General features: G+C 47.9%; 4 protein-coding genes across 4 annotated transcripts in view; 2 read left to right on the top strand and 2 right to left on the bottom strand.

Annotated features, from left to right (window-relative positions):
• LOC136991342 (obscurin-like) overlaps positions 1–2,659 on the top strand; it is a 148,807-nt gene extending 146,148 nt beyond the window's left edge. The window contains exons 101-104 of the mRNA XM_067292208.1: positions 486–709; positions 1,561–1,636; positions 2,088–2,236; positions 2,373–2,659. Coding sequence (XP_067148309.1) covers positions 486–709; positions 1,561–1,636; positions 2,088–2,236; positions 2,373–2,551 — 628 coding nt within the window. The 3' untranslated portion in view covers positions 2,552–2,659. The remainder of the gene's footprint in view (positions 1–485; positions 710–1,560; positions 1,637–2,087; positions 2,237–2,372) is intronic.
• A 6,376-nt stretch (positions 2,660–9,035) lies between these two features.
• Positions 9,036–10,585, bottom strand: LOC136991419 (5-beta-cholestane-3-alpha,7-alpha-diol 12-alpha-hydroxylase-like). The gene has a single exon (XM_067292544.1). It carries the CDS (start codon positions 10,566–10,568, stop codon positions 9,036–9,038), a length of 1,533 nt encoding a protein of 510 aa, XP_067148645.1. The 5' UTR covers positions 10,569–10,585.
• A 5,134-nt stretch (positions 10,586–15,719) lies between these two features.
• Positions 15,720–18,560, bottom strand: LOC136991341 (atypical chemokine receptor 2-like). The gene is made up of 2 exons (XM_067292207.1): positions 18,506–18,560; positions 15,720–16,903 (listed from the first exon to the last, which is right to left on the bottom strand). The coding sequence occupies exons 1-2, from the start codon at positions 18,558–18,560 to the stop codon at positions 15,777–15,779; spliced, it is 1,182 nt and encodes a 393-aa protein (XP_067148308.1). The 3' UTR covers positions 15,720–15,776.
• Positions 18,561–18,764: 204 nt separating this feature from the next.
• Positions 18,765–27,915, top strand: part of LOC136991340 (obscurin-like) — a 176,250-nt gene continuing 167,099 nt past the window's right edge. The window contains 5 exon segments of the mRNA XM_067292206.1: positions 18,765–18,975; positions 22,478–22,741; positions 23,031–23,306; positions 24,782–25,057; positions 26,900–27,175. Coding sequence (XP_067148307.1) covers positions 18,765–18,975; positions 22,478–22,741; positions 23,031–23,306; positions 24,782–25,057; positions 26,900–27,175 — 1,303 coding nt within the window.

Below are 27,915 nucleotides of genomic sequence, written 5' to 3'. Positions count from 1 at the left end.
TTCCCTGCCTGGTTGGGGCAGAGGACAATTCAGGGCCATCCAGTTTAGAGGTTGAAAGCATCGTACGGTAGTTGATATGAAACTCTCTCTCCCATAACAAGGAGATTACTGTGGCTCAGGAAGCCTTGTTTCCCCTCCAGATCGTTTCTCATGATGGCTGCAAACAAATCTGCTGAAATCCTCTGATTAAAGGAGTGGGAATGGTGGGCATCAAATCTGCATTTTTATCTCTGCACCACCACTGCTTTCTCTGTAGTGCTGTTCACACAAGCCTCTGAACCTCTTGCATCCATAAACCAGACTCAAAAGAGGGACCAGCCTCTCCATATGTAGTAGATTCCCTAAAATGAGTAGAGTTGCTTTTGCTGGGCTTGCAAGGACCTCATGGGATTAGACTTCCAGGGGAGGATGACAGTGAGTGGAGAGTAGAGCTCTTGAGCATGCAAATAGGACACCTCTGGTTTCTATCCCCTTTCTTCTACCAGGCCCTTCTACTCAGAAGTGGAGGTCCGAGATTACCTGTGGCAGATCCTCAGTGCGGTTGAGTACCTCCATGCCCACAGCATCCTGCACTTGGATCTCAGGTCTGAAAACATGATCATCACTGAGCCCAACCTGCTGAAACTCCTGGACTTTGGCAATGCACAGTTCTACACACAAGACAAAGTTATTACCATGGACAAGTGCATGGACTATGTTGAAACCATGGGTAAGTACAGAGTTGAGTCAGAGCAACCTTGGCCTTTATGCAGTCCATGGTAAATAGAGTCAGACTGGGCAGTTGGCCACGGTGACAGTTTACAGCTGGTCCCAGCAAGCAAGGTCTCCCTGGTGCTGCCTTCTGATAAAAGTCTGTGTCTGCAGGAATGGCTGGCGGTGACAGCTTTGTCACTTGCTGACCATGGGGAACACAGCCAGAGGTCATGGCCAGCACCACTCTGACTGCAATCCATGTGCCCTGAGTTGATGGGTGTAGTGCCACCGTCCTCGCTTTGCCTGGCTGCCGTATGTAGGGCTCAGGAGGAACCACAGACAGCCTGGCATACCCAGGCCTGAGACTCGACTGGCAAACCACAAAGCTGACATCAGGGATGTCCCTGAAAGCCACAGAACCCCTTGTGAACATATGCTATATCCATAGGAATATTCATGCTCTAGCCCTCATATTCCCATTGGTGTCATGGGGTTGATAGGAGAGAAGAGACATCTGTTTTTTACCAGTGAGGAGGAGACCGGGCCCTCAGCATCCCCCGTGGGAAACGTACATGATACATAAAATGGGAAGTAGTAAACCAGCCAGATCAGGAGGTGCAAGAAACCCCAAAAAACAAAGCCCCTTAGAAATGAGCTCAGAGGTGCCCATTGGTTTTATGTTCTCAAAGTTTCATTGCATTTATGACCCATGGAGATGTCCTACCTCGAGCACCTCCCTGTGCTAGATGGTTTTTTTCTCCATCCTTTGGGGAATGTAGCAAAGTACCGAAGTACCTACTGCTTTTGTGCTGATCGTAGTGCTGGAGTGTGGAACAGAGCTTGGTTCACTCGCATTTGCTTTTCTAGCTCCAGAACTGCTGACAGAGCAAGGAGCCCTCCCTCAGACTGACCTCTGGTCCATTGGAATCACAGCATTCATCATGTAAGTCAGTCTGCCACAGTAGTCACTTTAAAAGTGCAATTTCAGAGTCATCAACCAGGGGTGATGCATTGACTTGGATACCTCAACCTCAGTTATGTCTTTTCTCCTTGGCGATGCCACAGAAGGGTGATGGAGGGTGTGCAGCTGGCTGCCCCGTGCCAGGATGCTCATGGCCCAGAGATGTCTCCAGATGGAGCAACGAGCTGCCTGTATAGCTCCTTTATTCTAAAAGTAGACCCAGCAGCTGCTTGTGTTTCTCACTCAACTTCATTTCAAAAGCCCCAACTTTAACTGGAAAATTTGAATTACACCAAATGGCTAAGCATCCAAAGTCATAAAACCCACTGAAGAACACTGCATGACCTTCCTCTCACTGCTGGGTGGGAATTCCTGGGAGCAGAAGCATCTCTGGAGTGGCCTTTCATGCTGATTAGTTGTTCTTTTGGGTTAGGTTGAGTGCCAACTACCCCATCAGCTCTGACATAGCCTGTGAATTCCTGAGAACGACCAGGAAGGGGAAAGTGAAGCTCACGCGATGCTATGCCGGTCTCTCGGGAGGGGCAGTGTCGTTTCTCCAGAGCACGCTGTGTGCAAATCCCTGGTAAGGCAGTGTCTCCTTTCCCAACAGGACAGTTTATGCAGATCCTGGTTATTGCCCCTTCTTTCTCTCCATTTCTTAGGAGCTTCCTCACCCAGCATGGCTCCTTGACTGATGTTCTCACATTTTTGTGTCCTGGGGGAAGGCCATCAGCCTCAGAGTGCCTTCAGAGCCCATGGCTCCAAGAGACAGGTTTGGACAACAGACAGCAAGCGCTGGTTACCTTTCCCACCACCAAATTGAGGAATTTCCTCATGGAACGGGAAAAGAAAAGGGGCCTGCTGTGCTCCAAGTACGGCCTGATGATTGCACAGTGAAGCAGATGAGAAGACGCCGGTGAATTGTCTCCCTCCCCGCTTCTGCATTTAGTGTTTGGCACTAAAGGATACTGTCAAGTTACTGTGCATCAGCTGAGTTAGGGTAACTGCCTGGAGTTGTGCATTTAGCTCTCTGTGAACGCAGTTTAGCATAACTGTGAACAAATCCACTTCTTGCATTTGCCACAGGGTAGGAATGAATGCCTGGACTGTTAGTATGGCTCATCTGACTGATGGTAACTTGACAGTATGTGTGTCACTTGGCTCCAAGCTTCCTGGAATAACCAGGACGGGTTTGTCTAGCCAGTTCTGAATGGGACTAGCTACCATCCCCGAGTAGCTTTGCAAATCCTTCCCTGAAGTCAGGAAAACTCCACGTATGCGAACACAAAGACTTCTGCCCCTTGTCCCAGGACGCGGCACCAGACACCCTTTCAGATGTTACTGCGCTGCTCGTCCCACAGTAACAACCGCAGCAAGGTTTGAGTGACGGATGGGCTTTCTCACCTGCCTGCAATCCAAAAGAAGTCAATAAACAGTTATGATCAGAAAATAGCCCTGAGGCAAGGAGGAGTTAGAGAAGGTGATAATTAGACTGTAGGATGAAATCAGAGTAAATATCAGAAAGCTTCACCAAGGGGAAATAGTACGAAGTGTAGCACCTGCCTCTTTCTGAGCTGATGGTGAATAGCAGCGTATCTAAGGGCTTTGGACAGAAAGGCCCAACCGGATAAAGCTCTGAGCAGCCTGGTCTGAGCTGATAGCTGACCCTGCTTTGAGCAAAAGATTGGACTGGAGAGCTCCTGAGGTCCCTTCCAACCTGACTTACCCCGTGATCCTATGTATTTGCCAAGTACCAGACAAAAGGGTGGAGTGGTGGGACTCTGCCAGCATCCGTGGGCGGCTGGGCTCAGCATGTTGCTTGCCTGGCCAAGTACACAACCAGACAGCACTGTCCTCACAGGGCCTGACCCCGGCTTAAACACAGGGCTTTGCCACGCAAGCTAGAGGAGAATACTTCTAGCTGTGAAGAAGAACCTCCCTGCAAAGTGTACCTCCCTTTGCAGGAGGAGTAATTAAGCGTTATGTGTGTGACAGTGTTAGCGTAGATGGGGGCTTTCCAGTAACTGATGAGTTGCATCTCTTCCTTTTCCTGATCCTGCAAGCGGCGATAGCTTGCTTGGCTTTGAGCAGAGTTACTGTTCTCCATGAACGCCCAACGTTCATGGTTTGTAAAACCATGAAGCTCTGCTTTTCTTTGGACAGGCATTTGAAGTCTCCCACTAGACCTTGAAGTAGACTTGCCTGTCACATGAGATCTTAAAGCAACCCCTCCCCTGTCTTTCTTTGTCTGCATCCATTGTCTTAGAAGTGTGTTAAAGAGCAAATGTGCAAACCTGTGAAAAAGCAGCTTTGCCAAGCTGTGACTTGGAGTATGGGCTTCTCTAGGAAAGAAGTTCCCAGAGGAGGCGGATGGAGAATTTTAGTTGTGTGGCCTCCCTCACAAGCAGGCTAAAACGGGCCTGTGCAGCAAGCCCTTTCTGAGCACATCCGAGGCCGTTAGGCAGCTGCCAAGCCTGGAAAGCAGTGTGTGAGTGGGTTGCTGCTGTGAAGTCCCTGCCTTGCTTGGCTCCCCGTAGAAAACGCACTGTTGCACTGTTTCGGATCTGTGCATTCAGCCTGCCGCAGGATATTTCCACATGTGGTGTGACAGGGCGGAAGGAGCTTGGCCACAGGACAAATGCCTGTTCCCAGGCTTGTGGGAGATGTGGCAAAGCCAGGGAATCTCAATGACATGGTTACGGTCATTTTGCTAAATGCCTGCACGTCAAAAGCTGCCCTCTACTAGGGTAATTACCTAGAGCGTTATAAATTTTCAGCACAGCAACCGTGTTGTTGAATGAACTGAAGATCTCTGGCTAGAGGAAACCTGTTTTGACCTGTGTGGTCCAGGTGGTATCTGGATAGAACGTACTCGCTCTGCCATAGCATGTACAGCAACTCTTCTACCGACACGAGCAAAGAGAAATTGGGGCTGGGACTGACCAGCAATTGCACTCAATCACGTAGTAGTGCAGTTCTCACCTTTGCAGGCCACAGACAATAACGTGCCACAGATAACTTTACACTTCACTCTTCCTGTCAGCCTCGGTTTTAGATGCTGAGATTCCTGGAGTCTCAGGGGGGGACATCAAAGACGCTTGCAGGCCGTGTGAACAGTGCGTTGGAGAAAAGTGGGTTAGACGGTGCTTTCGCTTAGGATGGCTTTAAATGTAGTTGCACAGCAGTAAAGGCATCAGACGCAATAATGACCATGACCTCGTTATGCGCCGAAGATTTATGGCTAAGAGACCTTGGTAGTTCGAAGCGCAGCGGCTGTTTTCTGGGGGGTGCACAGGCACACCTATCCAGAGACGTGAAAGCAGTGCCGTGGGCAAATGCCGTATGCTTTGATTCTTCAGAAAAATCCAAAGCATCCTCAAGTTTCATGTACCTCTTTGTTCTTCAGAAGCTGCTGAAAGGCACTGCTTTCCTTTACCATGGGTGGTATCAGCTGTATAATTTCTTTGTACTTATAACCTCTGTGTTCCTTTGCGTTTCTGTGAAGTGAAGGATGTATCTGTTGGTTCTGCTGAGTTCCTTGAGTTTTCCTTAGGAGCAGCGTGTGATAGGATGCTTTCTCAGAGCAGCAGCTGGCTGCGTCGAGAGGGAGGAGAACCGGAAATCGGTTCCTGATGTATTACGGTTTAATACTGTCGCGTAGAAGTGACGCTGTTTAAACAGCGGCAGCGCTTTCCATCACATTCAACCCCATACTGTTCGAAACCCAAAGCGTACAGCATTACGAGTCCTCTGGTATAGTACAGAAAGAGTAACTGAGATTAGAGGAGCTTTCACTGTGCTGCGCAGAGCAGACACGGATTAGACTGTAAAGCTTTGAATGTCAAAGTTATCTTGCCTTCATGGTGCACGAAAGAAGAGAAACCCAAGGTTTCAGGGCCAGACTCCATGCCCGATTCTCTGGGGGGCAGAGACATTATGGGAGATGGGCACTGTTATGAGATCCGGCCCATTAAACTTTTCAGAACCCCGGATTCCTTCCGATTTAACTTATTTTACGAATTCAAGGAGGTTTCCGTTGGCACAGCCTCGTTCTTTACTCTTGCTGGAGCACTTTGGGTTGGAAAGCTCAATGTCGGGGGACAACCTGCCTACGCGTAAAACTTGGATTGCCGATTAACTCACCTGGAGCTTTGACGCTCCTCTTTCTTGTATGACTCCAATTAAGTGATTTTTTGCTTCTCACATTTGCATGCACCTGAGCATGTCTGAAGTCTTTTATAGACTCAATATTGTTTTGTTAACTAATGCTAAATAAACCGTTCTGACAAAGAAGTAAAGCTAGATTTTTCTGCGGAACCGTTGTCGTTGTCATTATTTTTATATCCTTCCACAGTATTGTTGTACTGTGTTGCTGCCAGAGACCTTGGGCGTGCGAAACTGCACCCTCACTATGTAGCTTCTGAATGGCCCAGAAAAAGCTCCTGCCTCATTAGAAATAGAGACTAGCTCTGGATACTGCTGCCAAAGGTACCGGGGTGGTTCTCTTTACAGCGTTTAAAAGGTTCTCTTTAAAGCGGCCATCTGAAAGTTCCCACGTTGCTGTGGTGTTGGAGCTCCCTGAGTCCTTCAGGTCATCGCCCAGCTCTGGGTCACCTCTCCCGGCCTTACCCCAGGGAGCTGCCAGGAGGGGAAGGCCCAGTCGTGCACTGCTAATGTGCCCTCACGGGGAATATGCCTAAGGAAAATGCAACGTATTATGTTGCCTCCATTTCCCAAACTCAGTCCGTGTTTGCTCAGGACCTGTCCAACTCACCCCGACCCAAGCGAGGAGACCCTATGCCATGCAAGTAATGCCGGCATGTATGCACCAGGCCCTAGCCATTTATGACCCTCATGCAAGCCAGCTGCACAAAAAATCCTCTCTAAAGCGTGCCTTGAGGTGGGGATGTCACTTCGTCTTCCCTTCATAACCAGGACCCATATGGGGCTCCCGCACGTGTCTCCTGGTGAGTGAGAGGCTGGAGCAGTCACCAAAGGCTTTGATGCAGCCAGCGCTGGTGGCTGAGCGATGTGGAGTGGTGGGAGAGGTTGGTGAGCTGGCTCGAGCGCTTGGGACGTGTCACCTAACGGCACAACAGCCTCAGCTGGATGCCCACGGTGGCGTGATACGTCTGCCTGTTTCGCCCGGGGGCAGGTGTACAGGAGCTCTGAGGGTTTGAAGAACCCCCATCAAGACCAGAAGGTGCTTCCAGTCTCCCTGAGGTTCTTGCCGTCACTCCTGTCTTACGTGGACGTGTTTTCCTTCTCCCTATCTAATTTTCCTCTCTTTCCTCCACAACAGCCTGAAGATAATGCCAAAGGAAGGGCACCCACTAAGCGATACTTGAAGACAGCGGTGGGACAGAAGGCATCGCAGCCAGCCAACTTCTGCGCCAGTGCCACCTCGCAAGCACGGCTCTGCTTTCTGCCCCTCGCTCGGCATAACTGGATGGGTGCCAGCTCATTGCTGCGAGAGCGTCAGGCCAGTTTTTTGGATAACAGCATTAGCTTCAGGGCCTGACTCTACTGGGAAACGGGGCATTTTTATTTATCCTAGTGGTGCCCCAGGTGCTTGACCACTTCTCTCTGAATTTTCCAGCGCTATAAGGCCTGTAGTTTGCCCTCGAGATGCAGTTACAACATAACTCTGGCCTCCGGAGAATAAAGCCAAATTTGGCTTTGATGTTTTGACACACCTGAAAATGTTTGAGTTGGGTTCCTCGGTCATATGTAATCGCCAAAGTCCAAGGTTAGCATCGGGGTAAAACCAGTCTGCTGTCCCCCGGCAAGGCTGTGCTTTAACTCTTGTAAGAGCTGCTGTGACCGCGGAAGGGAAGAAGCAAAGCAATATTTGCAAGGCAAAGTTTTAGCTTTTATTGGGCTGGCTGTTACAGGTGCATAAAGCAGGGATGTTTTGTGGCCCAGAGGTAGCTGTGGCTGCAGCCCACGGGTGATCGAGGTTGTTATGGTCCTCGCTCCTGCCCCAGTCCTGTCTTCTCCTCCACCACTCCCCGACCGCCACAGCCCCCTCCGGCCGTTGTGGGCTGCTCCGCTGCTGGAGCATGCTGGGGGAAAGAGGGGCCAACGGGAAGCGGGGTCGATGCACCCTGGTGTCCCCCGCTGTCCCCAAGGGCCCGGAGCCCTGGGATGAACCCAGTGTCTGCCCTTGCCATCGCCTTCCCCAAGCGGGACTGGCAAGAGGACAAGAGAACGGGGGCTGAGTTTGGCAGGGGGGAAGCCCTTGCCAGGAAGCATCTTCTGGGCAATGCCACCAGCCCATGGGGCTCAAGACCAGCTCTGCTGGTTAAAACCTTGACCTGGAGAAAATAAAATAAAATTTAATTTTAGCTACACTCTCTTTTCTCTCGCAGGAGGGCAGATCTGCTCCTGGCCAGCCTGCAGACTCGGACATTTCTGGGCACGTTCAACGAGCTGGACTGAACCAGTGATTTGGTTCGGTGCTGTGGGGGAACGAACCCAGCTGTAGGTAGCCACGCTCCAGCCGCGTTACAGCAGGTGGGATGAATCCAAACACACACACACAGATGCAAATACCCTTTTTATCCCCAGCAGCTGTGCACAAGACACTGGGCTTGAACGTGCACCCGCTCGCAGCCCTGGAAAGGCTTAAATCCACGTCTTAAATCATGCAGATGCATGAAAATGGTACCTTAGGTTATTACTGATGTTTGCAACTCCCTTTGCCTCCCAGTAATGTAGCAAATGAGACCAGCAAGCTCTCTCCTCTTCTTAGGTGTGAGCAGTTGTGTGTTGTGGGGGTGTCTGTGGTCAGTAGGTCCTACCTCTGCTCTGAGGGGCGTCTGTCTGGGGACCTCAGGGGAATGCATTTTAACCTGATGCCGAAAGGAGATGACAGGCCACACAGTGCTAAGCCCACGATGAAACCCTTGCAGCTGCAGAGAGCATATTTATCATTCTCCGACCTTTCAGTGCCTTTCTGAACGCAGTGAGACGTTTCGGATTGACAAGGGGAAAAGTGGGGAGGAGGGAGACAAATCCCCAGCGTGCGGGCTGATGCCATTCTGCCGCGGATATGCTTCACGCGGAAAATATGCTAGGATCTCTGCTTGCTTCATTTCATTTCAATACATCGTTAAGAGTCTGATAACAAAATAACACAGTCCCAAGGCTAAACTGAAGTAAAAACAATACAATAACCATAGACACAGAGCAGTGAAACGTGCAATGGAAATAAAGAGAAAAGCCACAATAACTGTTAAACAAGCGAGGTCATACCAGCATTCGCTCTCACGAAAGCGCTCTGCACGGATCCGATACCCGTGGGAGGAGTTTTGTGCAGTTTATTTCACCAACAGCTCCTAAACAAGCCAGGAGGCCGAACGTAATGAGGCTTTTCAAATTAAAAGCGCAGCCGGTATCTGAAGCGAACGTCACGAATGGGCTGCATCGTTCCAAATCCCCAGCGGCTGCTGTCTATCGGCGGGATCTCCTCTTCTCCGTCAAGCAGCTCCAAGTCATAGTAAGTCAGCATCAAGAACACAAACAGTTTCATTTCATTGGTCGCGAAGAACCGCCCAGGACAGATGGATATCCCTGCTCCCCAAGGCATGCTGAAATACTTCAGCTTTTTCCCATTCTTGTAGAAATCTTTCCTGGTGCCATCTGGGTTTAGGAACCGGTCATATTTAAATCGGTGAGGCTCGGGATGGATTTCTGGGTCCATCTGCACAGAGGCATGTGGGAACAAAGCCACCCTGTCTCCTTTGCGGAGAGCGTACTCTGTCCCGTCGCTCGTCTTAAGGGTCATGTCCTGCAGGACGGCTCTGATAAGGATTGGGGCTGCAACCAGCCGCAGGGTCTCCTCTAGAGCACTGTCCAGAAGAGGGGTCTGGTTTAACATGTCCCTAGTGACGTTAATTGGTGGCCTACCTGGCTTCACTTCCTGGCCGCTCTCCCTGGAGACTTTATCCACTTCTTCCTTCACAGCCTTCATAGCTTCTGGATGTTTCATTAGATAGAAGAGGAGCCAGAAGGCAGCTGGGCCAGTATTGCCTTGGGATGCCCAGAGGAGCAGAAACATGAAACGATCCCTCATGTACTCGGGAACACCGTTTTCTGCCAGGGACTGCTCTTGGTCACTTACCCACCCACTGATGTTGTCCTTCTGTCGACTCTTCTTCACAGACAGCATGCTCCAGAAGAGCCTCTTGAGCTGCTCAGCTTCAATTTTGTCTTTGGGAGGCAACACGGCATAGGCCAGGCGAGGGAAGAGGCGGTCGTACTTCCGGAATTCATAGAACAGCTCATCAGAGTGAACACGATCGTGCTCGTTAGCTTTCTCCTTGTTGTCTGCCCCTTGGTGTGGCTCACTGCCGTACAAAGCCAGGTACCCAGCTCTGAAGATGATGTTGTAGCAGTAGTTGAAGAGACTGTCCTCTTGCCACGTTCGCTCCCTCTCTCCTGAGTTCATCTTGAAAAGCATCAGCTTCTGCAAGTTCTCCATCATGGCTTGTGTCATGACAACGAGTCCATCCCCCATCAGATGCTTCGTGCTTGATAGCTGAATAATCTTGTGGCTGGCTTCAACGGACTGGTATCCAAAAACCCGGCGGACCAGTTCGGATGCAAACTTCTTAAAGTCTAGTTTGGCTCGCGATTCCTTCACTATGGCGCCAAAGCAAAAGGGGTCCATCACGAAGGTGAAGTAATAGCCTCCGAGTAGCACTGTGAAAATATCCCCGTGTTTTCTCTGCATCCTCTTTAGAAACTCTGAACTGTCCTTTCTGAAATCCAGGGCGTAACCCAGCCACGGGATGTGACCCTTGTCCAGAGGGGGCTCATTGGCTCTCCTCCTTCGAAACGCTCCCAGGAGGTAGAGGCCACCAAGCAGCGATGCTACCAGGGAACAAAGAAGAGTTACCCAGAGAGCCATGAGAGCTCTGCGCCCGTCCGGGGTTTTGACCTGGCCTGGGGCAGGAGAAGGCTCTTTGTTCACATCTGGTCGCTGATAAGCTGAGGCACAGCTGACAACCTCAGTCCCTATTGGTGGCAAGTATTTACCCTTCCCCTGCAAAGCTCTGCCGCTTATACCTCCCTTTCCTTTCACTGAAGACAGATGTTTTTGAGCATGGAAAGAGCAGGTACAATCAGGGCAAAGGTACGTTACAGTCACGTTGGAGTGACTGGGCTGCTGAGCGAGGTTGATGGGTTTCAGCGTGTGCTTTGCGGGAACTTAAATTACTTTTTCCAGGCTAAAAGCTGCACCTGCATTGAGGCTTGCTTTTTGAAAAAGAAAAAAAACAGGGGGCAGAGAATTTCACTCTGTGATTGCTGCCCTTAACACCAGGCTATGGGCTGCTGGCTGAATAAAAGAGACTAAGAGATTGGAAATGCTGCTGTCAATGAGTTCAGGAGAGAGGAAGAGGGGTTAAAAACTGAACTGATTCGGTCTTGAAAGCCAAGAGGAGGAAAGAGCGCCAACATTTTGAGGTTCTCCAAAACCCAGTGCCCCATAAGTGTTCTTTCGGCTGTGCGAGCACTGCTAATCCATACAAGGGCAAAGCAATGCAGGTTCACCTTCCCCAGGGTTGAGGAGGGTTTAAATCAACCACTGACCCAGCTCTGCCCTCCCAGTCCTGGCTCCCTCCCAGCCCCGATCTCTCGCTCGCGCTGCGCAGGCTTGGTCCCCTCTGTGGGTGTCCAGTCCCTGCTGATGTCCCTCTGCCCTCCTCCTCGCTCTGCGCCCCGCAGCCCCCATCCCACCCCATGTCCTGTGCTTTTACCCATTTTCCTTGTGCTTTTACCCATTTTCCCTGTGCTTTTCGGTCTCTCCTGCTCCCCATTCACCCTCCAGACTTTTCTGGGCTCCTTCCTTGCTAGCTCGGATTTTAGCCGCCCCAACTCCACGTCCCCTGCACCCTCCTCTGGCCCGCGCTGGCAGCGGGGGATTTTCCTCCTCTGACCCATGTGTGTCCTCAGTTACCCTGCCCGGGTTAGAGGGCCAGCGCCCGGCACCGCACGCTGGGACACGCACAGTCCGTCCCCTCGCCTTCCCGTCCAGCCCTGCTCCCCAGGGAGCCGCAGGCTGCACGCCTCCACTGCGTTAGGCTGCAGCGCCCGGGAGCCCCAATTCGGCAAAAATTGCTTTTCTCTTTAACCCTTTTTATGCTCCAGGGAAGCTTTTTTTTTTTTTTTTTTTCCTTTCTCCAGCTTTCTCAGGCAAATAGTCCACCAGACACACATGGACCATCAGGCAAATATTTCACCCCCAAGCTCTCGGCTGGAGGATGGAGGTATCTCTGTTTTCCTTAGCACTGCTGCAAGCAGGGGAGCAGCCAGCTGCAGATGAAGGAGGGTTTTTGGAGACGTCCCAGTGGGGCTGACGTGTTCAGTAACGGGGAACGTGCATCAACGCAGCTCTCCGGCGTGTCAAGCCGAGGTAGGTCACCCCCCTCTCAGGCTGGGAGAGGAGCACGAGGAGTGTGAAGGGATGAACGGGGACACCCGTGGCCAACATGGGTGATGGGGAGGATGCCACCACCGTAACGGAGCCTACGGCGGTGCGGTTACCCTTGGCAAAGCGGGCAACCAGCTCCGGAGCTGATGATTTTGTCCTCTCGCCTTGTCCTTCCCCTTTCCTCCCAGCCGTCCCACTGCTTTTGCCTCCACCCACAGCTCTTCCTCTTCTGTTTTACCCCAAACTCTCAGTTCCCCGCTCCCTGCCTCTTTGTGCCTCCCGGGTTTTTACCCATTTTCCTTCTGCTTTTCTGTGTCTTCTGCCCACAGTGTCCTCCAGACTTGTCTGGGATCCTTGCCTTCTAGCTAGGATTTTAGCCACCACCGAACTTTAACCGTGATTAATCTATAGTGTGTTAGACCTCACTTATAGCTCATCTCAGGGAGGCGTAGAGCAGGTTGTTTATCTGAGGGGTCCCTGCTAAGGCACAAATTGTGACTTTGGTAGAGATAAGCCTTCTGGTTCACTTTAAAATATAATTCTACAGAGTGATCTTTTAATTAGCTGGTGTGTCACCATCAGGCTTCAAATTTGTCTGGCCAAAAATGAAACTCATTTCTGTGGCAGAGGCAGATCGCAGTGAATACCAGGCAGGTCAAGGTCTCTGTGCAAGGCAGACACAACAGAGGTTGGCCAATAAACCAGATATCTCAGGCCAAAGTAGCACCATCGCTTCAGTCAGGTGTTAATCTGGACTGCCACCAAGAAGTAAGTACACTCCTGCCACCCGTCGCCTTCCAGCCCCTCGTTTTTGCTGAGTCCCTCCGCCAGCACCAGCTTTTGTGAGCTGGACTGGGGAGCCCTCCAGGCCGAAAACTAGTCCTCCCTTCCCATTCCCTGCTCGGCAATGGCAATTCGTGTCTTGCACCAATGCTGCAGATCCCTTCTGCTGTGCAGGACTGTGCTGTGACCTGCTACGCCGTGGGCAGGGTGTCTCCTAGGAGGGCTCCTTTGAAAGCCCCACGGCCCAGCCGTTCCTGCGTCCTCTTTCCCACCCCCATGGACAACGCGCCTGAGCTGCCTCCTGTCAGTTTAGCAGGATGGGCAGCTCTGCAGCCACCCCCAGCCCCACTCCCGTTGCTGCCACTTAGACCTCGCAGCACGCACCTGTAGGGCAGAGAGTGATATTACACAGCAAGGTGGTTAAGAAAAAGGATTTCATAAGGAGATGGGCTAGACTGTTGTGGTCGTGCACAGGGCTCAGACAAGCGTGCAGCCTGGCGGCTGCTTACACGCAACCAGCTCCTTTTTTTGCTTCCTCCTCTCTATTTTCCCACACTTGCTCTTCCCTGATCTCCCCTCCCCGCTTTCCCCTCCTTTGGCCCTTCCCCTAAGCATCCCATAGTCAGTTTTGCACAGTCCCACAGGCCACCCTCAGCTACCCCATAATGCTCATATTAGTCCTGTTTCCTGCTTCTTATGAGTTGCAGAGCTCAGACTGGCCCTCCCCAAGGTGCTGCTGGGTAGTTCCTTAATGGTCCATCAGTCGGTGGCTGAAGAGATTTGGTCTTCATTACCATCTCCGTTATCACCTGCTCCTTAGTGTTTATGTATCTGTGTGTTTAATTTAGCAATTTCCTTGATACTTGTTATTTCCTTTATGCTGAATAGTCCTTACTCAGATAACGAAATGAAGCAGATGCCCTTTCCTCATTCCCTCATGATCAGATCTGTTGAGTGACATCCATACCAGATCATCACCTGAATAATTATTCTGTTTTATTTCTAAACAAAGAAGTCCCAGCCTCATCATTTTGCAAACACACCTGAGGAATGATGAGAAGAAAAATAACTGCTGCAAAAACAAATCTACCTTTCCAGATTAACTCAAAACCCCTCTCTGTCCTACCAGTAACTCTGTCCTACCAGTAGCTCAGTTCAGCAATAAAACTGAAAGAGTGATGAGGGTTTTCTTTCTAATTCTTAATTTAGTTTTGCACATTTCTAGTCAAAGTTTAACTGGTTTCCAGGCTAGAAAAGGTCCAGATAAGGTTTGACAGTGTTTGGGATGAATAGCATCTTTAAAGGCCAGCCAACTAATAAGCTTGAACTTTAAAACTACACTGGTTAATCAGAATTGGCTAATAGCTAACAGAGCTACTCTATTCAAGGCCATGCTGTCACTAGGTGATGATACAAAGCCAATATTTACAGTATCCACAGCTCTTTTTTATCTTGTCAAAACGTGTCCATAGGAACACAAAATACCTCCGCTCCTCTTCTGCTGAGAACATGTTTTTACTGTTTCTCTCTTTCTCGCTGGTTGTTACTGGTTTAACCTCTATTGCTTTGATGGTCAAACTGATCTTGAAACAAGGAGCTCTGCCTCTCCAGAGGTCATCATCTGATTTCAAAATGCAACCCTCTGGTTACTGACATCCAGGGTGGAAATGAGCTCACGGAGGAAGGCATTTACTTTTCGGTGGCCCCAGGTGAGCTGGGTGTCTGAGCTCTTCCCATAGTCATCACAGAGTGGTGGGATTCCCGGAGCTGTTGGGTTCACCCAAGAGCAGACACCTATGTTTAGTCATCTGACTTGCTTCCTCGGCTCCACTGACTGCATTGACTAGATCCACGGTGTAATGGAGCTTGCACCTAGATCACTAGGAGATACCTAGAGACAAATGTCTCAGGCTGCAAGCTTAAACCCGCTGCTGAAATTTCAGGGTATCAGATAATTGTTCCCATTGTGAATCACTTCACGTCTTTTGCATGAGTTGTGTCGGAGGAATATTTTATGCAGCATTGCAAGGCTGAACACCTGCTCGTACTGGCCAGACTGTGTCCCCATCAGACTTGCACCCCATTTCTTTCCCCAAAAGTACTCTGTGTGTCTCCCTTTTCTTCTCTTCTGTTTCTGAGATCCAGCCTCCTTCCTTCCTTCCTAGTTAAATCCTCCCCTTGCCAAAGATGCTGAGGGCTTGATTTACCACCCCTCAGACACGCAATATCCTGCTCAATAGATTTGAGTGTGGCGCAGCTCATCCTAATGGAGAAACCCATAACTGGTTGGATGACTCAGAACTTAAAAGTGCCTAATTCCTCCCAAGGTGTCTATTGGTAGACAAAGGGATCGGCTCAGTTGAACACATCTACCTGGCAGATGCCAAAAGCCAGGGGAAAACCGCCTAGATTGGGCTTCTGGCCACCTGTGTTTGGCCTGATGGATGGCCACTGGAAATCCTTCCCCGCCACCTGTACCACGAGCAGTGGGCATCATGAAATTGCTCTCCTTGATCAGTCACTTTGCGATCTATGAGTGAGAATTTCTGCACAAGGTCTCAGGTCTGCAGGTTTCAGTGCACATGGTCTACATAAAATACTCCTTCATTCACTAATGCTTCACCTTTGACATACCCCTGACAGAAAATGGGCTTCTTCCATGACCATAAATGCTGGACAATCCTTTTATAATAACTCTGGTTACAACAAAAAAACCGCACACTTTTAGTTTTCCATTCTGAATGTGGGCAATCCTCATCCTGATGCTGGCTCTAGGATGAGATTTCTGGTTACCCAGTGCTGTGGGCTCACACCAACTCCATCGCATGGCCGGGACCAGTAAAATACATCACAGAGGACATACATGTTCATGCATTTCTTTCAGTGTAATGTAAACATTTATCATGCATTTGTGATACTCAACATTTCTATCTGAGCAGCATATCTGCTACAAGACTGACTTGTTTCTGAAAGCTGCATGTCGAGGAAACCACTTCTTCTCATAATGGCCCTAGGGATCTTCCATAAGTACAACCGAAATCGTTTCTTCACAAAAGCGTAGAGCAAGGGGTTGAGACAGCAATGGACCAAGGACAAACTTTCCGTGATCTGCGTGGCATAGTCCAGTTGCCTACTCCTTTCGCAGTTGCTGATCACACCGACATCTTGCAGGGAGTGAAGGATGAGGACAATGTTGTAAGGGGACCACAGAAGAAAGAAAACACCCACCAGAGTAAAGACTAAGCAGAGTGCTCTCCTTGATCTGGGAATGGCAGAAGTGGTGAGGACACACACTATGCGGGAATAGCAGAACACCATGAAAAGGAACGGAACAAGGAAGCCCAGGATGTTTTGAATGGCCTGAGAAACAACTTTCCAAAATACGTGTTTCTGACCATAATCATGAGTGCACACGACAGTTTTGTTGTGGATTTGCTTGATGTTTGTGAAGATGCCATCAGGAACAGAGAGAAGTATGGAAAGGATCCAAACCACTGACAAGATAAGGATGGACTTCCTCTGCGTCATTGAGTTGCGAGGAGAGCAAGCATAGACTATCTGCAGGTACATGTCCAGACTCATGCAGCTCACCAAAAAGACACCACTGTAGAAATTCACAGTGTACATGGTGTTTAAGAGCGGGCACAACAGGTCCCAGGTCACCCACTGAGAAATGTATAGGGCCCAAAAAGGAAGGGTTATTAGGAGAAGGAAGTCTGAAATCACCAGGTTCAGGGGATACACCTCAGTCGTCTTCTTTTTCTTCTTGATGTACATAATCAGGACAATAAACAGGAGGCCATTCCCAGCCAACCCAACCAGGAAAACCACAGTGTAAAATGCTGGCAAGAATACTCTGCTAAATGAGAGCGCTTCTTCCTTCGTGCATAGGCCATACAGCATGTAATCTGCCTCGTCCAAGTACTCATAAGAATAGTCGCTCGAATTGGCAGGATAATCTCCGGTATCCAGCAAGGTTGCCATGGGTGTTGTTGCCACATTTGAAGTCACATTTGACAAGTGGCTGCCTGGGAACAAAAAGCAAGCAAAAGGGATCACTGAGGCATTTCCAAGCGTCGTTGCAAATCACATGTGAAAAGCAATCTTCATATGTTAAGTGTTCATCATGGAGGCTTTTCCTCTAGTTGGTAGGTATAAATCTCTTTGAGCCTGACAGTCAAGGAACTCTGTCACCTTCTGATAACTATTTCATGTCCTGCACTCCTTGGGCTTTGTCTATGGCCTGGGGAGAGCTGTCTACATTAAAAAAAAAAAAAAATCACTGCTGGCTAGTTTCTGAACAGGAGGTTTAGTGTTCAATAGCCCTGAAGAAAGAGATCTCTCTTGACTAAGCTCAGGTAGCCTGAGACCTTGTGGGAAAGTCTCCTGCTTTACATGCTCTGCTTGAAAAGCACTTGAGACCTGAGCATGGTCCCTTGGCTGAGTGCTGTAATCATCAGACCACAGGGGTATATGGTTAATTCTCTCCTGGCTCAGACACACAGAGAGTTGGTGTGGAGATAATAAATTACTGTATGATAGCTGACCCTCCAGTGGATGCAAGCTACTTTCATCAGAAAATCAGACTCTTCAGTGGTGCCCAGCAACAGGACACGAGGCAACGGGCACAAACTGAAACACAGACAATTCCATCTGAACATAAGGAAAAACTTCTTCACTGTGAGGGTGACAGAGCACTGGAACCGGTTGCCCAGAGAGGTTGTGGAGTCTCCTTCTCTGGGGATATTCAAAAGCCGCCTGGACGTGATCCTGTGCAACGTGCTCTAGGTGACCCTGCTTGAGCAGGGGGGTTGGACTAGATGATCTCCAGAGGTCCCTTCCAACCTCAACCATTCTGTGATTCTGTGATTCTATCTTGTATCTCTGAAATGTCCCAGTTGTACGATGTTTAGCTGACCTCTGTTTAAATCTGTTGAGGATCTGCGCTGAAATGTTTCAGTATAGTGTTGGGGCGGGTTCTTGGTAAGAAATGGAGCAGATGGACTCCTGGCACCAGGTACCTTTTAGGGAGTAGATTTATATTGCTGCACAGGATGCCACATCAGTGTGTAAAGCATTGCAAAATATCGTTACACTCCTCCTTGATACGAAGATGCGTGTGCCACAGGTTGGTTCTTACAGGCACATCTACATTCTTGACTGCAGGGACTTATACCGTTGAAATTCTGGCAGAAGGTTAATAGCAGGAGACTTGCAGTATTAGTGCAGATCTGTTCTTTGCAACTATCCCTGTGCAATGATGTCTAGTAAGCAGGTGGATGAAGGGTTTACTTTGCCAAAGTAAGCCCACTGATGTCTCTTGTTTTAGCCTGGATTCACACCGGGGAACTGGAACAGCAGTTTGGTGCACAGAATTCTGAACACCCTCTGATGGTGGCTTACCTGTTGTCCGAGTGAATATATCACATTGAATGTTAATCTGCTTTGCCCAGGAGCCATACAGGAAGTGGTATGGGTCTGTATTTAGCGCTGAAAAATTAAGCCTATGAGTTGTTCACAGTAAACTCTTTGTGCAGACAATCAGTAAAGCTGTCTAGGAATCACATACGTTTAACTATTAAGAATATTGTACGTCTTTGTGTAAGGGGTATAATGCAGTCTGGAACTACCTTTTACGGATTCCTTTGCTTTTCCATCTCGCATCAAGGTTTTCCTGAGGTTCATTAACCCTCAATGTGCTTTAGACCCGTGCAAGCTCAGATGATTTTCTTCTGTGAGATACAGTGGATTTTCAACTCTGACACAAATTTCTTGTCCTCTTTTTATTCCTGTGCAGCTCCCAAAAAACCTCCCACGCAACCCCCAGTTGACCCTGTGGTGAAAAATAAAACAGAAACCTCAGTGATGCTAGCATGGTCCCCTCCAAAGATGGACCGTCCCCTTCCAATCGATGGCTACGTAGTGGAACGCAAGAAGCTAACTGGCTTTACCTGGGTGAGGTGTCATGAGTCTCCTGTGCCTGTCCCCGAGTTCACGGTGAGCAACCTGTCAGAAGAGGCTGACTATCAGTTCCGGGTATCTGCAGTCAACACGTATGGACAGAGCCCATATGTGGAATTCCCAGGAAGCATGCACCTTGGTGAGCACAACGCCCCCTAAAAATGGACGGGTCCGTGCTGATCTGCCATGCCAACTCTTTAAAGATATGACCATGACCATGACCATGAGGAGGAGAGAGCAGTAGCATTCAAAAAACTCTTTGCCTTTACTGGTAGTTCTCCTATCTCCTTTCAACCACTGACCACGCATAACAAAAGGGATGCAGGGTGGGGTTGTGTGCTACAACCATGAGGATGCTTATACTCGTCTCTCGCATCAGACTGTGAAAGGCAGAGTACTTCACAATGAATCTTGAGCTTGCAAGTGCTTCTTCCAAAGCTGCTGTGAAAGGAGAAAAAGAGACACGCATTGTGGAGGAATGGTTAAGCGAGAGAGGGCATGATCTGATTGGGATGAGCAATCCCATTCTCAGGGTAAGGGAAGGAATGTAGGCCAAGGCGAGCGAGCCTTGCAGCGACCTTGAGCACTACAAAAGAAGGTATTCACAAAACTGGTAAACAAGTCTGGACGGAACCAGGTTCCATAAATGTCGACGGAGCGCGGACAGCAACCTTGCACCAATCATATATCCGCTTTATGCGCGTGGACAGAAACTGTAACCAATCATGTAACTGTTGCTAGCGCATGCGTATTGCTTGTCGATATATATATACTTTGTGTAAGCTCTAATAAAGGGAGAACGACCATACTCATATTGAGACTCCGTCGTTACTCCGGGCCCGTGCCCCAATCCGACAATGGTGTGCGCTTGAGGTCTTTTAGATGTCTGAATGCGGCTACAAGTCAGCTGAAATGTCCCTTTGGGGAGTTTCACATCACCCACCACAGGCCACGTACTCTTGCCTGTTAATGAGCAAGCCTTGTGGTCTCCAACAGTCCTCCTACAGTCAATGCCAACGGAGGAACTCCTCCGGTTCAGAGCACGTAAGCTGGCTTCCTGCTGCGGCATGCTCCCTGCAGGACCCGTCCCTCTCTGCGGACAGTGCGATATTGTCAGTAAGCCTATGGCGTGGATCCCGGGTTGCATGTACTGCCGTGGTCAGCAGCATAGGAACTTGACCTGAACTTACCCCACTCCTTACCCTCCCAGGCAGCTGCTGCCACTCAGAGTGCAGACATGATAGAGACAGCGTGCAGAGAAGTGAAAGTCATCAAGGAGGAGAAGAGGATGGTGCTAGGAGGCTGCAGAGAGTGGCTGGGGGGAGGAAGGCAGTGGCAAAGGTTATGGAAGAGGCTATGTATTGGCTATTTTAAAAGGAGAAGTGTTGGGACCTTGAGGCTCTTGCCCAAGACCGCAGAGGAAGTGTGCTCTAGAACCAGAACTGGAAAATGGATCTTCTGACCCTCTTCTGACCCTCAGAGTTCTGTGATCTCAGATCACCTGTCTTTTTGCCCTGCTGCTAATTAAAGATACAACCGAGTGAGAGCACCAACTAGACTTTGTGTGAACAAGTAGTTTTCACCCAAGGGAAAGTCAAATGAGAAACTGAAACCTCACACTGAAGGCAGTTGTCTGCAATGGAACCATAACATGTGAACTTAGGAGTCACTCGTTTAATTAGTAGCTCTATAACCTCTATTGGTTTGTTTCTGCAGGCAAAATATCTACCTAGGCTGAGGGTGAGGTCCAGAGGGAACAAATTAGCCTATAGGAGAATATTTTCTAGGAATTTGCTAGTTGTCTTTAGAGGTGTGATACAAAGAGCTCTGAAACCTGAAGCCCAGCCTCTTTGCATCATTGCCCCACTTCTTTCCTTGCCCACTTCTGTTTCTAGTGTTAAAGGATCCCCTGCTATCTATTTTAACTTCCTTCGCAAGCCTGGATCCAGCCTGACTTTTGGCAAATCTTGCTTTACCGCTACAGTTCTTGACCTCAGAGACGTAGTTTTTTTGCAGAGCTGTGCTTTCTTCCATTCCTTATTTGTGTTTTGCCTTATAAAGGATTTTAGAGGATAGTTCAGCGACTTTTTAGCCGGCCAGTCCTTTCCTTTCTGTTCTTCCACTGTGATGAAGATTTCAAGGATATCAGATCCCGCATTGAGTCTTGAACAAATAGCTCTTTTCTTCTCTGATCAGTTCTCATAATTCAACCAAGTTTGCCACTTTTAAATAAGTGTATTATAAAGATATTTTTGTTAATCCCTCCGTTCACTTTAAAGTAGATGGTCTTATGGTCACTAGATCCAAGGTTATTTCCTATGCCCAACTTCTAAAATGATGTCCTTAGGATATACCAAAACCAAGACTAAAATCAAATTACTTTTGTTAATTCAATGTCTGCTTGGTAGAGAAATTTGCCAGTTATTACATCAGGAAATCCAAAAGGCTGTTGGAGCAACTCCAGTGGAAGCCTCCATGATAATAGGGGGTTGGAGCACATGACATATGAGGAGAGGCTGAGGGAACTGGATTTGTTCAGCTTGGAGAGGTGGAGGCCAAAGGGGAGATCTTATTCTCTAGTCATGTAATGGGAGGATGTAGAGACCATGAGTCCAGACTCTTCTCAAAGGTGCACCGTGATAGGACAGGAGGCAAAGTACACAAGCTGGAACATGGGTTGTTCCGATAAGATATTAGGGAAAACCTTTTCACCATGGGAGTGGTCAAGCACTGAAATGGGAGCCCAGAGACGTTGCGGAGTCTCCATTCTTGGAGATACTCAGAACTTGACAGGGCCCTGAGCAGCTTGAGCTAATTTGGCCTGCTTTGAGTGGGGAAATTGGCCTGGATGACCTCCAGAGATTGCTACCAACCTGAATTATTCTATGACTCTCTGATTTTATCCTGTTGTTAGTAGCACACATTTTGTAGAATATATCCTGGAAGTTACGCTGTTCCGTAAGGACACAACTCCATATAAATCTTTGTGAAGGTAGTCCAGATGTTATGCAGCTATTTCATAACCCTTACCATTTTTTCCAAAAACAATTTAGACCCAGGTAGGGGGACAGCGTTGGCAAATGAATGATCCTGTCTGCAGCAGGTGCTGTTTGCTGTGAACATGCAGCCTGGTCTCTTCTGCAAGTGAACAGAATGTGTCGTTCTTCCCAAGAGTGCCCACCCTGCTTGGCTTGCGGAGACTGACCCTGCACAGCATGTGCAGGAAAGCTGGTGTACACCTAGCAATCAGGCACCGTAATTCTGCTGTCAGCCTGCTTGCTGTCCAAGTGAGCAGCAGCCAGGAACTGTGCTGTTTGGAAGCAAACTGTTCCTGCCAGTGCTTCCACAAGCATTTTCTTAATAAGCCTTTTTTTCATTTTACAGTTGGTTTATTTAAATCATAACCTACCAGACAATCTCCCATTGAAAACCCCATACAACAGGAACTTGGAGACAAAGCTTTAAAGCATCATAGGTTTCTTAAAATCTACCTGCAGCTTCACTGAAATTGTTTGGAAACATGTCTAACCTTGCATGAACTCTGTTCCAGGGTGGAAATGAAACTTGAAAGCCCATCCTGTCATTCTTTTATGCAGCCCTGATGGCCTGGGTGTAATTTTTCCTTCTTTGCAATCTTGCAGATGATGTGTTTGAAGATAAAATGCAGAATGAGGTGAAGGCTGTCCTGAAAGAGAATGCCTTGATGAGCTGTGATGTGACCCAGGAGAAGACTGAAGTGAAATGGTACAAGGAGGGGAAGCTGATCACCTCAAGTGAGAAGTTCAGGGTAGAGTCGGAGGGCAAAGCACGGTGGCTGGTGGTGCATCAGGTGGAAAAGACAGACGCTGGCGAGTACACCTGTGAGGCTGCTGGCCAGAAAGTGGTCTTCCAGATGGTTGTCACAGGTGAGAGAAAGTTCTTTGGTCCATCCTTCCTATTTCTTGAATATTTAGGAAACTGATATAGATATATATATATTTTATATATATATATAAAATCTTTGTGTGATTAATGACAAAGCAGCTAAAACATTCTTAAAAAAAAAAAAAAATCACAATCCACATGTCCTTCCGATAGGTTTAGATGGATATCGTCAAGCCAGAGAGGTGGTTTCCAGTATTCCCTGTAAGCTATGATACAGAGTTTAGGAAACTTCAGCTCAGGGATGCACTTTGAATTAATCTCTCTTTTCAGAGCCAGAAGTTGTGTTTACAAACAAGGACAGGGTGCAGAAGGAGGTGCAGGCAGCCCTGAAAGAGAAGGCCACGCTGAGCTGCGAGGTGGCCCAGAGGGGGACCGAGGTGAAATGGTACAAGGAGGGGAAGCTGATCACCTCAAGCAAGAAGTTCAAGGTGGAGTCAGAGGGCAAATTGCGGCAGCTGGTGGTGGAGCAGGTGGAAGAGAAAGATGCTGGCAAGTACACCTGCGAGGCTGCTGGCCAGAAACTGACCTTCAAGATTAACATCACAGGTGAGAGAAAATTCTTTGGTCCATCCTTCCTATTTCTTGAATATTTAGGAAACTGAATATCTTTCCATAAGAATCTTTCCTATTAGGGTTTAAATTTTTGGAGAAAATCATTGGGATGGCCTAGCTCTGGTAGGAAAATGGGCCAAGGAGTTAGGAATACAGTTCTCTTCATATTGTTTATATAAAACATTCTACAATCTTTAGGAGAGGAAGCTCCATCCTTTAAAACGTTTGGGAGCTAGCCATCACTGTGCAAACAGGGCCATAAAAAGTACTGATTTTTCCTCTCCATCCCTGTGAGGGATCTTGGGAAACTGCGTAGACAAAGATATTTGCATGAGAAGCGGTAGAGTAGGCGTAGCGGAAGATCACGCGGTGTGACGCGCAGACTAGGGGTGGGAACGAATTGCAACTGTAGGTAAGCTTGAGTGTAGCTCACAATAAACGCCGTTTTAGCATCTCTCACATTGAGGTCTGTGCTTTGTGGCCCTGCAGCAGGAAGCTGCAGTGCTCCCCTGGTGGCGCCGTGGGACCGAGCGAGAGCGCGGCAACACATCCCCACACCCTGGTACAGCTAGGACAGCTCTGCAACTCGGCTGATTCTCAGGAAGTTTCAGAGCAAGGGCGTAGTGGAGAGCCAGAGGGTATCTGCGGGGTGCACCTTTTGTTCCTCTTGAAAGTGCTCATTTCAGCCTGGAGGGGAGGGTAGGAGACAACAGAGGAATGTAACAGTAAGCTTTTATGGAAGTTCAGGTCTCTAAGGCATCGGGCAAATGGCAGATAGGGGAAGAAAGTGGCATGGAGACTCATTCAAGGCGAATCCCTGCACTGGGACTCCAGAATGAGGGGATGGATTCAGTTTTCCAGCTCGCTCCCTACCTCCTAATCCTCTTGCTAGCAGCCTAAAGTAATGGACCTTCTGTAGGGGAAGGGATTTCACCAGTTGGATGTAAGGATGAGAGGTGGGCTGGGATTTTCTCAAGGTCGCATTGGAGATAATGCGCAGCCTTGAACACTTAAGTCCTGGTCTAGTGCCCTAAGTACTGTATGAAATGACCTAGTGCCAAGCCTGTGGGACAGCAGAGGCAGCAATCTGGAACAAAAGAAATCAGAGATATGGGGCTTTGACACAGCAGGAGGCAGTTGCTGCCGCTAAGAATTCATATGCTTTTACTCAACTTCAACCAAAAGAAATCTTCCCTTGGCTGGGGCCTGCCATCTAATGCTACTATGAACCATCCATCCAAAGTCCTAGCTTGCTGACACAGATATTATTAATCTTTGTGTGATTAATGACAAAGCAGCTAAAACATTCTTAAAAAAAAAAAAAAATCACAATCCACATGTCCTTCCGATAGCTTTAGATGGATATCGTCAAGCCAGAGAGGTGGTTTCCAGTATTCCCTGTAAGCTATGATGCAGAGTTTAGGAAACTTCAGCTCAGGGATGCACTTTGAATTAATCTCTCTTTTCAGAGCCAGAAGTTGTGTTTACAAACAAGGACAGGGTGCAGAAGGAGGTGCAGGCAGCCCTGAAAGAGAAGGCCACGCTGAGCTGCGAGGTGGCCCAGAGGGGGACCGAGGTGAAATGGTACAAGGAGGGGAAGCTGATCACCTCAAGCAAGAAGTTCAAGGTGGAGTCAGAGGGCAAATTGCAGCAGCTGGTGGTGGAGCAGGTGGAAGAGAAAGATGCTGGCGAGTACACCTGCGAGGCTGCTGGCCAGAAACTGACCTTCAAGATTAATGTCATGGGTAAGACTGATACTCTTTTCAAAATTTCAGTAGAGAATAATAAAATAATAATTGTGATTCCATATTACACAATGACCCAATTGCAATAGTCTGGGCTCTACTGCAGTCTGTAAAGTTTATCTGATTTGCTGTGTGCTGGGTCTGGTATATACTGAAATATTTGGTTTTATCATGTCACAAAGGCTTGTCACATTCTTAAGTAGTCTATATAATAATAATTGCAGAAATGAATAGAATAGAAATAATAGTCAGCATGTTGTTCAAATCTTTCCCATTCCTGGGATCCCAAAGGGTGATTCTTGTGCACTGAACCTCTTGACAAAGACAAGCACGTGTGATAGGAGTGTACATTTTGCATGAAGCATGTCAAGGGAGGAGTAACATGAGCTCCACCAAGCAGCACGTTACCCCATTTACAATGCCGTTGAGTAGGAAGTCACAATCAGATAAGCGAGTCTGACATTCATTGTGTGAGGCTTGATCGGTCTGTATTGGAACTGCAAGTAAAACAGACTATCTGTAAAACACGCAAGGAATAAAGGATTGGCTTTGCCAGCCAAGAAATGGAGGAATAACTTAAGAACCATCAGTGTGAGGACTAAAGACTTTCAGAATTTTCAAAAGAAATTTGGAAAGAGAGTGATGAAGAGGTACTCACCTGGGCTGTTCCAGCCACAGGCATTTCTGAGCATAGTGCTGGACTAGCAGTGGTGAGCCTGAAACCAGTTGAACTGTGAGAGGAATTGCTGAGGCTTGATGAGTGTTAATCAGTAAAAAAGTACAGATTAAATGAAAACTAGCCCAGACTGTTAGAAAAAAAGGTGGCTAGTTAGATAGCAATTAAACAGCTTTTTTTCTGCATTCTGCTTCATCTGTTTCTTCTGCATCCAGCTGTAAAGCCTCTAGTTACCACAACAAAGTTCTCCTCAGAAACATATTTTCTGGAAAACACAGAAGTACTTGGTCATGTGCTTTTCTGTTGTAGTATTTCAATCCTGAAATGAAATTCATTCAAAAATCCTTTCCTTGTTAGATTTCCACACCCAGTTCTAAAAACTGAGAGGTTGGAATGTGCTCTGCCATTTGCAGTTTTAACAGCAGAATTTATAGAGATGGACTGAAAACTCAGCACTTTTTTGAACTCATGCTATTGTGTATTTGAGGTCCTAACCTTCTGAGATGCTTGTAACACTTCTGCTAGATGCTAAATGCCCCTTTGTCTTGAAAGATTCCTAGTACTTGGTCTTTTAGAACTGGATTCAGAAGGTTCCCAAACTGTTCTAAGCGTGTGATGTTGAAGGGAGTGTTGAAGTTGTAGACATGCTTGAGTACCTTGCCGCCCACAGTCCTGGGCTAACTGACTGCTGTAGGGAAATTGTATTCCTTTGTCTTTTGACCGTCACATCTGTGACAGTGGAAGAGACTATGAAGAGTGTTCCAGAAGCCAACAGTACTGTGTTGGGTTAGGATGGACAAGTGAACCAGGAGACCATCATTTCTGCTATGACATGTTACAGTTGTGTCCTTGATAATTCACTGTAGGTCTTAATGAAAAGATATTGGGGGGGGGGGGTTGGTGATGTGCAGGAAAGATATTCTGTGGAAGTTTCTGAATTTGACATGTTTTGCATGCTTGCAGTCGTGGGAGTGGTCCTTTCCATTCCTGGACTCTTACTCCCCTAATTTCCACGTTGCAGTTTGCTCACACAGAAGGGTAGATACTGTCCAGTGAAGACATTTGGTTTTAACATAAGTGGTAACCTTGATGTTTTCCAGGCCTGTGCACACAGATGGCCTCATTTGAATCCCTCTGTCAATATTCTCTCCTTTTTCTGCACTCAGAGACGACACCTGTGTTTATAGACCAGGAGAAGGTCCAGAAGGAGGTGCATGCTGTCCTGACAGAAAGTGCCAGCCTCAGCTGTGAGGTAGCAGAGGACACAACTGAAGTGAAATGGTACAAGGATGGAAAACTGCTCATTTCCTCTAGAAAATTCCAAATCGAGACTCTGGGCAAAACCCGTCGTCTGCTTATAGAGCGGCTGGAGAAGAAAGATGCTGGCGAATACATCTGTGAGGCTGCAGGCCAGAAGCTGACCTTCAAGCTTGGAGTTACTGGTGAGTTTTCACTTTGGGCATGTTATGCAGCTTTGCTGGGTGGCTAAGATGAATAGTGATTATTCTGTACCTAATGGCCACGGTGCAGCTACGATCTCTCCTGGAGCAATATCTGTGAACCATGCTGCACATGAATTTGGCCATTTGAATTTAGCAGTGTTGAGGAGGAGAAACTGGTTGGAGACTCCTTGGCTAAAGCGATGCTAAATAGTTTTTTTTTGTTTGTTTATCATCTCCTTCACACACGTTATCATACAACCTTTTCCAGTGATGGGTAGCTGAAAATGAGCTGGAAGTGGGAAGTTTTAAAGCACAGAAATAGAGCTGTGGGGAAAGGCTGCTAAGAAAAACTAGATTGCCACTGTGTGCGCCCTGTTCTGGGGCAAAGCATTGTACAAGGTAGAGGAGAATGGGAATAAAGCAAACAGATAAGAAAAGAGGCTGCAAATTCAGGATTAGCATATTAATATTTCTTCTTAATTAGATCTAGAATCATCCAAATAAGAGAAGAAAGATTATATAGGTAATTTTACCACTAAGAAAGAAGCATTTTATGAGTGGCAGATAAAATGTATATTTGCATTTCCTTTTCTTGGCTCCTCTTATAAGCAGAAGCTCTGAGTTACCTGACAGATTATTTTCTCAGCAAAAGATTATACCAGTCACAAATATTCATCCATATTTCCTGGGTTGTTACAGATTATGCCATGAACTGGAACCCTATTGTGAGAAGAGACAGT

Source organism: Apteryx mantelli, chromosome 2 (assembly GCF_036417845.1).
Source record: "Apteryx mantelli isolate bAptMan1 chromosome 2, bAptMan1.hap1, whole genome shotgun sequence".
NCBI classification, from domain to species: domain Eukaryota; kingdom Metazoa; phylum Chordata; class Aves; order Apterygiformes; family Apterygidae; genus Apteryx; species Apteryx mantelli.
Note: the sequence above shows the minus strand (reverse complement) of the source record. Positions and strands in the feature narration are given on the sequence as shown.